Consider the following 10,047-nt stretch of genomic DNA (forward strand, 5'->3'; position numbering starts at 1 on the left):
TTGTGGGGTCTCCTACAACGACACTGATGCTATCATGACCCACCTACTTCCCAAAGCCCCCACTTCCTATGCCATCACTTTGGGTTTTAGGATTTCAACATAAATTCAGGAGGACACAAACCAGGGGCCGCCAGACACATGGAGCCCCATGATTCCTTGGGCCCATCACACCCCATCAGAAAGGGACCAGGATGATGCTTTGCCCATTGACATATTGTGATACTGTGATTTATAAGATGTATATTTTTCTTCATCCCCATTTCTGGCACAGAACCCCTAAAGCCTTGGGAATTTCTCAAGTGATCAAGGTGTTTTTGTTATGTTAATGAGGCAAGTTCTGAACCCCTGGGTTGGGGACCACAGGTGACCTGGGGCACTGCCTCTCCCCACCCCTGGCCCTGGGCCTCTCTTCCATCTGGCTGCTCCCCACCCGTGTCCATTCATAGGCTGCTGGGGACGTGGGAAGGAGAACATCCCCCGACTCCGTGGGCCTCTCTCGCGAATCAGTACAACCAAGAGGTCTCTATGGAGGCCGAGAAAATTAAGGCCATTCCACTTTAAGTTCAGCGTTAGCACAAGTCCAGCCATCCCAGGCCCCTGGGAATAAGAACTGAGATTTACATTACTTCAGTTACAGGAAGCAAACAGCTTGCAGCTAGATGTCCTAGAAAGCCCCATATTAGAATAAAAACAGAGCTCAATGCCCTTGAAGGGGCCATATCAGAATGTAAACAGAACTTGAGAAATCCCCCCCCCCCCCCCCCCCCCCCCCCCCCGTCCTGGAGGTCCCCTAGACCAGCCCAGAAAACTAAGCTAAAACCCACCTCGGGGTCCAAGTCCCTGCTCCGCTGTGTCGGGTGCACTTGGACCCAAGCTCGAGCTTGTAAATAAACCCTCGTGTGTTTGCATCGGTTTCGGCTCCTTGGTGGTTTCTCGGATTCGCGATCTTGGGCACAACAGTCACGGAGGGCTCTGGGGGCGTCCCACGTGGTCAGAGCACAGGTGCGGCCCCGGCTGGTGACAAGGCTCCAGGGACAGTTGGTAAAAATTAACCCTGGCCCCTGCGACCTGCTGAGCCCTTGGGCAGAAGGGCTAGGAATGGAGGCAATGCTGACGCCCTGCGGGGTCTGACACCTGCTTAGTGCCTGTGGCCTGTCCTCCCACCCTATGCCCCCCCACCCCCTGCACGTTGGAACTGGGTTAAACTTAAGTATAAAGCTGCCAGTGGGCAGACCTGGTGGCGCAGCGGTTTAGCGCCACCTGCAGCCGGGGTGTGATCCTGGAGACACAGGTAGAGTCCCATGTTGGGCTCCCTGCATGGAGCCTGCTTCTCTCTTTGCCTGTGTCTCTGCCCCTCTCTTTTGCTCTCCCTGAATAAATAAATAAATAAATCTTTAAAAAAATAAATAAATAATAACCTGCCAAATGGGTTTAATTGGGAAGAGTAGAAAATTACAATTCTAGAAAGGCAAACGATGGCAAAACTGTACAAAAATCCCAAAACAGAGGAACAAAGATCTTTCATAGATTGGGGGGGGGGGGGGAGGGAGGGGCTGTTGTAAAGGAGAAGTCCATTGGAGTGACCTGGGGGCTGGGGGTCCTGGCTTCCCACTGGTTAGGCTGTCACTGTCGGCGGGGGGTGGTGGCTGTGCCCCACCTGGATGAGCTGTGCTCTCCCGGGATGCCCTGTGCTCCCACCTGCTGCGGGGTGGCTGGCACTCCCTGGCTAGGTGTCAGGGATGCAGGACCGCTCTTCGCCACTGGCCTCCCCACCGCCTTAGTTACTCCCTCCAGGGTTCAGGACCCTAATCTACATATGGGCCTGGGCCTGAGTCCATCTCTACCCTAAGACACCCAAGTTCTGAATGTGGGTCTGTTTGGCCCCCACCTGGGGAAGGCTCTGGGGGTCGGGGCTGATGGAGGCCTGAGGACACAGGCGACCACCTGCGCACACGTCACGTTCGGGACGAGACCCAGGCAGGACCTGGGGGCTTCACGCAGCACAGCTCATCCACTTCCAGGCAGTTTGGTCGGCTCCGAGCTCGGCCGCGGTGCCAGGAAACCCTGAGAACCCGCCAGCGCACAGATCCCACAACGCGTCCCTCGGCGGGGCCTTCGGCACCTGCAACCCCAGCCAGGCCGCGAGGGGACGGCCACTGCGCCGCGGGGGGGGGGGGGGGGCAGGCGCCTGGAAGCCCCTGGGCCTCGCCCTCACCCCAGCAGCCTTGTAACCCAATCCACACCACTGGCCTGTGTAGCACGGACGACCTGGGGCGGTGGCAGCGCCGGGGCCAGCGGGGGTCCACCCGGCCTCCCTGACCTCCCCCCGAAATGGGCACCAGGGCCAGGTCCTCTCCCCGGGGTCGATGCTGGGTCCGTGAGGACACCTTCGGGGTTGGTGTGCGGCCACAACACCAGGACCACAGCGGGGTTTCACAGGACACCTGCAGGGTGGGGGGGCGAGGGGGGCGGAGGGCAGGAAGCAGCTGGGGGCGCCCTGGGGGTGCTGCACAGTGAACTGGGAAACGCCAGATTGGACTGGGGTGTGGAGCCCACTGGCCCCCAGGCTGCGGCAAGAGCTCCCAGCGGCCCAGGACTGCGGGTAGCAGAGGACCTGCAGACTTGGCTCTCGGGCGGGGCCATGTCCTGGCTCCCGAGCTGAGCCGACCGACCCCTGAGAAGGGGGCGCAGGCCGGAAGCAGAAGAGGAAAGTCCCCACTTCCTCCGTCACCACCACCTGACGTCCACAGAGCAGGTGGGGGGGCGGGGAGGGAAGGCAGGGGTGTGTGACCTCGAAGGCCTGTGCTCCCGGGGCTGCCACATGGACCCTTGACACAAGCCAGACGCCCCTTCCGCCTGCTGGGTCCTGACCTGGGCACGCACAACACCGCACCCCCTCCCCACCACGGACTCCAGGGCAGGAAGGGGAACAGATTCCAGACAGGAGGCCTGCGACCCCTGGGATGCGGGCTGGGGGCCTGGGGGCTCTCTGTGTGGGGCCTGAGGGGCCTGCTGTGCACGGTGGGGGCCCTGCAGCACCTGGAGTCTGGGTGGGGGCAAGGGGGGAGCCTCACAGGCCACAAGAGGTCCTGGGGCCACCCTGAGCCCTGGATGAGGAGGTGGGGCAGCGGGGACAGCAGCTGATTGAGAGCCTGGGATAGGGAACCCCCCAGAGACCTCAGCCCTTGACCCGCCAGCACCCGCCAGCACCTGCCCAGCACCTGTGTAGCCTGACAGAATCTTTGGTTCTGCTTTACGCCCTCCTGGACCCAGCCAATTCCCAATTCCCTGAGCACCAAAAAATGAATTTTCAGAGAAAAGGAAACCACTGGGGAAGGTAGGACCCAGAGCTGCCTCCCCCGTCCACCCCCCACGAGCTGCATCGCCCACCATGGGTGACAACCCTCTCCCATCCAGGGGGGCACAGCCCCTGCAGGTGGAGCAGAGCCCATCGGGGGGTCACAGCCGGCCAGGGGGAGCACAGCCCCCCCCACAGTGACAGCCTAACCAGTGGGAAGCCAGGACCCCCAGGCCCCAGGTCACTCCAATGGACTTCTCCTTTACAGCAGCCCCTCCCTCCCCCCCAATCTATGAAAGATCTTTGTTCCTCTGTTTTGGGATTTTTGTACAGTTTTGCCATCGTTTGCCTTTCTAGAATTGTAATTTTCTACTCTTCCCAATTAAACCCATTTGGCGGTCAAATAACCGGCAGCTTTAACCTTAGTTTAACCCAGTTCCAACGTGCGGGGAGGACGGGCCGCACGCACTAAGCAGCGTCAGACCCCGCAGGGCATCAGCATCGCCTCCATTCCCAGCCCTTCTGCCCAAGGGTCAGTGGGTCGCACGGTCCAGGGTTCATTTTTACCAACTGTCCCTGGACCCTCGTCACCAGCCGGGGCCGCACCTGTGCTCTGACCACGTGGGCCCCCCGGAGCCCTCCGTGACCTCTTGGTTGTACAGATTCGCGAGAGTGGCCCACGGAGTCGGGAGACGGTCTCCTTCCCGCGTCCCCAGCGCCTCATGCAAGGACGCGGGTCGGGAGCAGCCAGATGGAAGAGATGCCAGGGCGGGGGTGGGGAGACGTCCACGGCTGTTCCAGGCACAGCACTGTCCCCACGCTGGCTGAGGTCCCCAAGCCAGGGGTTCAGAACCTCGCCCTTAGGGTTCCCGGTGCCGGGGGTGGCCCGGTCGCGGGTGGGGCATTGCCGCGGGCACGGGCCCCGGCCTGAGGGGCAGGCACAGTCACGTTCTCGCAGCTCTCGGGAGGATGGTCACAGCGGGCGTAACCGTCCCTGAGCTGCAGTGCCAGGAGCACGGTCCTGCTGGGGGGCGACCCTCTCGTGCCGCCAACAAAGCCCTTTGAGGTGAAGCTTTTGCAAACCGGAGGACAGAGCTGAGGCCTCCCGCAGGCCAGGGCGGCCCATGGGCAGGTGCCGGCTGCGGAGCGCGGGGCGGAGAGGCTCCACCCCTGGGTGCTTCCTCGAGGCCACGCGCTCCGGGGCCGCCGGGTGCCCGGGCCACAGAGTGGGCGGCGGGGTGAGGCCGCGGATGAGCCTCGGAGGCATTGCAGCACCTCCCAAGGGCGCTCTGGAGGGAACAGTCTCTTCCAGCCAAGGGGGCAGCGGTCCCGGGAGGAAGACGGACAGGCGTCCGCCCCGAGACACCGAGGGCGGCCCAGAGTGGGGGCGGGGAAGGGAGGAAGGACACGCTCCTCAGCAGCAGGGGATCCATCAGGTGCCGCGGATCCGGGTAGGTGGGGCTGCCCTGCCCACCCGGCTGGGGTCTCACCCCACTGGCCTCTTGGGGTCGGGATCTCCTCCTTCACCGACTGGACGGCTGATGGGCCAGCGTGCCCCCCTCCACCCAGGGTACCCCAGGTCTCCCCCGTGCATCTGCGAGTTAGGGCACCAGGTGCGGGGTAGGGACGCGGGACTGGGGAACCGCAGCCGGGACCCCAGTGCTCGGGGTCTGCCTTGGGGCAGCCACGGTGTCCCCGATACGGAGGCCACGACACGAGGAGGTGATGATGTGACCCCACTCGGGGCAAGGGTACACCCTGACTCGAGAGCAGGGACACGGACCTTATAGTGCCGGATGTAGAGGCCGTGCTCCCGGCAGCGGGTGTCCCGCCACCTTCCCCGCCACGGGGTCCCTGGGAGCTAGGAACAGCCTGAATCTACTGCCGCTCTTCCCCACACGAGCCATCGGTCAGGGCGCAGACCTCTGGGGAGCAGGGACCCCTCCCACGCCGCCCACCTGTGTCCCGGCAGCCGGAGGCCAGATGCAGGCCAGGCCCCGACGAGCCCACCCGGCGCACGCACTGGAGCAGGTGCAGGCGGGCGACGGGCCGAGGGCGGGCAGCGGGGCCTGCAGCCGGGCAGCGGGGCCGCAGGCGTCTCCAAGGGCCCCCCAGCGAGAGCGCAGCAGGTCACAGGCAGGTGCTTTATTGACACCAGCGCTAGAGGGACCTGAAGGTGACAGTGCGACCGGAGCGGCCGCCGAGGCCTCCGGCGCCGACTACGACCCTCCGTCAGTCATGTTTTACCATCTCGGAAACTGTTTCGAAAATCATCAGGGAGCCGGTTGACACAAGAATGACGAAGGTGACAGTCAGGAGGAGGCCCAGGACCAGCGCCCAGATGTTGAGGCACCTGGCTGTGGAGGCGAAGCTCTGCGCCCCGGTCAGGTCGCCCACCATCTTCCGGTCCCTGGCCTGAGGACGACACGTGGACATGGGGTGAGGGGCGGGTCCTCCCAGACCAGGGACTCAGGGGCGCCCTGGCGGGCCCTGCCCTTCACCCGACCCGGGACCCCATCCCCCTCCCTGGAGCCTGAGCAGGTCGGGGCCCCGGGGCCTGTCCCTCCTGGGGCCTCCACGTCCTTCCTCGGCTCTCGGCCCCCCTGGACACCCCGGGGTCACCCCTGCCCGGCTCTGGCCCCTCCCTGGCCTCAGTTTCCCCCAAAGTTCTTTCTTCTTCCTGGGGGGGCTTTGGGGCCACACGCGCAGCCCAGGGATGTGGTTTCTAGCATCGGTCAGTAGGGGAACTCGTGGGACCCTGGGCGCAGGACTGCTGCAGCCTCCCTGCAGGTACAGGCGCTCCCGCCCCCGCCCCATACCCCGGGGACTCCCCCTCCCACCCCCACCCACCTTCACAGAGTAGGCGAAGGCCAGGAAGCCCAGGCAGCACCAGTTCATGAAGACGGTGTTGAACAGGGACCAGACGACGTGGTCGGGCACGACCGTGTCACCGTGGATGTTGATCACGGTGGTGGTCGCGGGAGCCGTGCTCTGGGGCGCCCGGACGACCACCACCTCCTGCTCCTCCTTGAGCATCTCGTATGTGGGGGGGCCGGCGGCGCAGGCGCCAGGGAGCAAGGGCCGAGGGGAGCGGCTCATGGTGGCAGGTGCAGCTCGCAGGGTGCGGACGCGGGAAGCAGCTCAGGGCCCCACCTTCCCCAGGGGTTTCCTTTCCCCAAAGTTTCTGTTTCCTGGCTTTTCTGAAAGTGGTGAACTGGCCAGGTACCAGGAGGGTGGCCCCAGAGCCCGGTGTCAGGTTACAGGGGGCCGGGCTGGGAGGGCTGAGGACAGGCGGTCCTGGCTCCCTCCCTGTTCAGGGGTGTGCAGAGGGTCCCCAGGCCTGTGCCCCCGCCTCCCAATCCCTGCACCCTTGACCTGCCCCCCGCCGGTCTCGGCTTATTACTAAAAAGGGTGTAGACAGGCCGCCTGCGGGTGCTCCCTGATCCCAAGGAGCCTCTGCTGGAGCTTCCAGCAAACATTGGAAAACTTGTAAAATAGGAGACTGGGGAATCACACAGCACAGGCGTAGCCTCAGCACAAGGTGTCAGGTTGTCAGGTGCGGGTTGGAGGCCCAGGGACAGGTGGAAGGGGGTCGGGCCGGGGGAGCACAGGGAGAGAGAGAGTGGGGCCCAGGGGGGAGCCCTGGCCCCGAGCATGCAGGGAGCTGGAGCACCCAGGAAATCAGCAGGCGGCCCCAGGTCACCGGTCGGCAGGCAGGGGGCAGGGTGACTGCCGGTGCTGGCCTGTGACCTGGGCGCCTCTGAGGACATTGGGACTTGCCTTCCAAGGAGGGGATGGGAGGCAGTGGGGGAGCTGGAGGCTGCTGACGGAGGGAGCCGGGCCAGGGCTGCCCCACTGTGGACCTGGCAGCCTGGACGCCCCAGGCGAGGCGCCCGACAGGGTCCCACCCGGACATCGGACATCGGCCTGTGGCCCCTGCACTCCCGCAGCCTCTGCAGGTTGCCGTGTAGACCGGGCCCAGCACCCACCCCCTCTGGGGCCTCCCATACCACTGCCTGGGCCAAGTCCCCTTGCCCGGGGAGAGGAGCCCAGGACGGCCCCACACCCTACGCCCCACACCCCACGCCCACGCCCCACGTGTGACCCAGGCTCTGGCCCCAGCTCACACCCAAGCCCCATGACCCCCAGTGGCCAGGAGACCCTTGGCGGGGCCCTTAGGCAGCCACTGCATCCTGCGGGCTGAGCCTCGGTGGGGGGACGGGTCCCTCCTCTCAGGCTTCCTGACCACGGGCTTAGTCGCGGGGTGTGATTGTCGCTTCTGCTGTCAGCGCACAGGGGAGAGCTCTGTGCCCCCCCAGCCCGGCCCCCTGGCTCCCACACACCTGGGAGGCGGAGCCTCCCTCTCGGACCCAGGCTGTGCTGGACTCGTGGCTTCCTTGGGTCGGGGACCCCCAGGACCCCGGCCAGGCCTTGCTCCTAGCAGGCCGCCAGCAGCCAGCCCAGCCCGAGGATGTGCCCGCCCCCCGGAGCCCCACACTGGGCAGGGGGCCGGTGTGCTTAGGCCCAGCGTGCCGGGGGCTCCCCGCACATCCCCCGCCCCGTGAGGGAGGTCACAGCGTGTCACACACAGGGCACTTTATTGAAGTCGGCTGCACACAGGCTGGTCTGTGCACCTGGAGCAGAGGGCTGGGGGCTGGGGCGCGGCCGGCAGGCGAGGAGGGGACCGGGGCATCCTGCGGGGGCTCCTAGTGGTAGCGGCCGTTCTGCATGGCCTGTAACAGGGCCCTGTAGGCTGCGGCGTAGGCCATGCCCACGAGGACAATGGATATGATGCCCAGGACCAGCGCCCAGATGTTGAGGCACCTGGCGGTGGAGGCGCGAAGCTCTGCGCCCTGGTCAGGTCGCCCACCATCTTCCGGTCCCTGGCCTGAGGACGACACGTGGACAGTGGGGTGAGGGACGGGTCCTCCCAGACCAGGGACTCAGGGGCACCAACCTACCCCGGGCCCTGTCCTTCACCCCCACCGGGGACCCCGTCCCCCTCCCTGGAGCCTGAGCAGGTCGGGGCCCCGGGGCCTGTCCCTCCTGGGGCCTCCACGTCCTTCCTCGGCCCTCGGCCCCCTGGACATCCCGGGGTCGCCCCTGCCTATCTCTGGGCCCCTCCCTGGCCACTGGCCCCGTCAGGCTGAGCAGCGTTCAGGGCCGTGGCTTCCTCTGGCCCAGACTCGGGCTCCAAATCTGACGTGCGGAGGCTCCAGGGGGGAGGAGAGCTTCTGGGGATGGTGGGCACTGGGGGACCTTGCCCTCCGCTGCCACCACGTGCGGCCTTCCCACGCCTCCCTGGGGCTGGTCACACGGGCCGCATACTCCCCTCGCGCACGTGGGCTCCCGCGAGCGGCCTCTGGGCGGGGGTTCCCGAGGTTGGCACCCTGGGCGGAGGCCCCAGCCCGCACCCACCCACCTTCACAGAGTAGACGAAGGCCACGAAGCCCAGGCAGAACGAGTTCAGGAAGATGGTGTTGAACAGGGACCAGACGACGTGGTCGGGCACGACCGTCTCCTCCGGGACATTGATCACCGTGGTCGTCGCAGGAGCCGTGCTCAGGAGGGCCCCCCGCACGTCCACCTTGTTCTGCATCATCTCTCGTGGGGAGGCGCAGGCGTGCCCGGGGAAGAAGAGTGCAGGTGGCCGTGTGGCCCCGAGCAGGTGTGGCCGGGAGCTGGGCAGGGCCCCGGGGTAGGTTGGGCTTCCCCACCGCTCAGGTTTCCTGGTGCTGTGCAGGCTTCGTGGGCGGGGGCGGGGCCGGGCTGCTGAGGCCTGTCACTCACTGTGTCTGCCTGACTCATATCTTATTGGCCTTGACCTATTGTCCCGTCAACGGCCTCACACAAGGTGCTGCTGCACCCACTGGCAGCGGGGGGGCTCCGGGGCTCTGGCACATTCCTGCCATGCAGCTGCGGGCCTGGTGCTTAGGTGCAGGACGTGCGTGTGGCACCTGACGTGGGTGCCCTCCAGGTCCGCCGTCACCGCCCGGGGCCTGTGCCCAGCGCCTGGCGGTCGCGGGTCCCCGTGCGCCCCTTGGGGCTGCCCTCCGCGGGCTCTCTGTGCATCTGGGATTCTCCCTGGGCTCGTGTGCTGCAGCCGCATCTCAGGCGTCTTAGCGTCTGTGACTGCTTCGTTCCTCCCTGGGGCCCCGGAGACCCTGTTGTGTGGACGCAGGGCCTGTGTCCCGCAGCGGTGACACGCTGGCGCGCAGCTGCTGGCATGCGGGCCGCCGTGGGCGACGCGGGGCACGGCCATCCTGGGCACCTCGCAGGGGCTCTTTGTCCCCTGTGGGCGTCTTCCCTCCGGGCTGTGCCCTCTGTCACCACAGCTGTCCCTCGGTCCTGGGGTTGCAGGGAGGTGACCTGGCCCCACAGGGCCGCCCGCAGCGCTCAGCTAGTGCCCACGTCCTGGGGTGCCCCGAACACCCAGGCCCTCTCTGGGGGTGCGTGTGTCCCCCGGGATCGGGTGCCAGCCACCAGGACCGCGGCCTGCCCGCCACACCACTCCCTGCGCCCCGCTGGCCCCGCGGCTGGTGGCCTTGGGCTCCCCTGAGGCCGCGGAGGACAGCCCGCTCTGGGCAGATGTCCCAGCACCGGGTCCGGGTCCCTGCCAGCCGGGAGCGCCAGGCCCTGTCCTGTCCCTGGTACCCCGCGGGGCGCGGGGCGTGGTCCCGGGAGCTCAGGACTCTGGGGCCCTCACCGGGTCTCCCGCAGACCCTCGTGTCCACTTGATCCACTGCAGC

At 66.1% G+C, this 10,047-nt stretch overlaps 1 protein-coding gene and 1 pseudogene across 1 annotated transcript; both read right to left on the minus strand.

Moving 5' to 3' along the window:
• Nucleotides 1–5,428: 5,428 nt before the first annotated feature.
• LOC129494306 (interferon-induced transmembrane protein 1-like) lies at nt 5,429–6,484 on the minus strand. Its single transcript, XM_055301148.1, has 2 exons — nt 6,149–6,484; nt 5,429–5,713 (listed from the first exon to the last, which is right to left on the minus strand). The coding sequence occupies exons 1-2, from the start codon at nt 6,395–6,397 to the stop codon at nt 5,531–5,533; spliced, it is 432 nt and encodes a 143-aa protein (XP_055157123.1). The 5' UTR covers nt 6,398–6,484; the 3' UTR covers nt 5,429–5,530.
• A 1,427-nt stretch (nt 6,485–7,911) lies between these two features.
• Nucleotides 7,912–8,922, minus strand: LOC129494308 (interferon-induced transmembrane protein 3-like; annotated as a pseudogene).
• Nucleotides 8,923–10,047: the final 1,125 nt, after the last annotated feature.

Source organism: Nyctereutes procyonoides, unplaced genomic scaffold (genome assembly GCF_905146905.1).
Source record: "Nyctereutes procyonoides isolate TBG_1078 unplaced genomic scaffold, NYPRO_anot_genome, whole genome shotgun sequence".
Classification (NCBI taxonomy): Eukaryota; Metazoa; Chordata; class Mammalia; order Carnivora; family Canidae; genus Nyctereutes; species Nyctereutes procyonoides.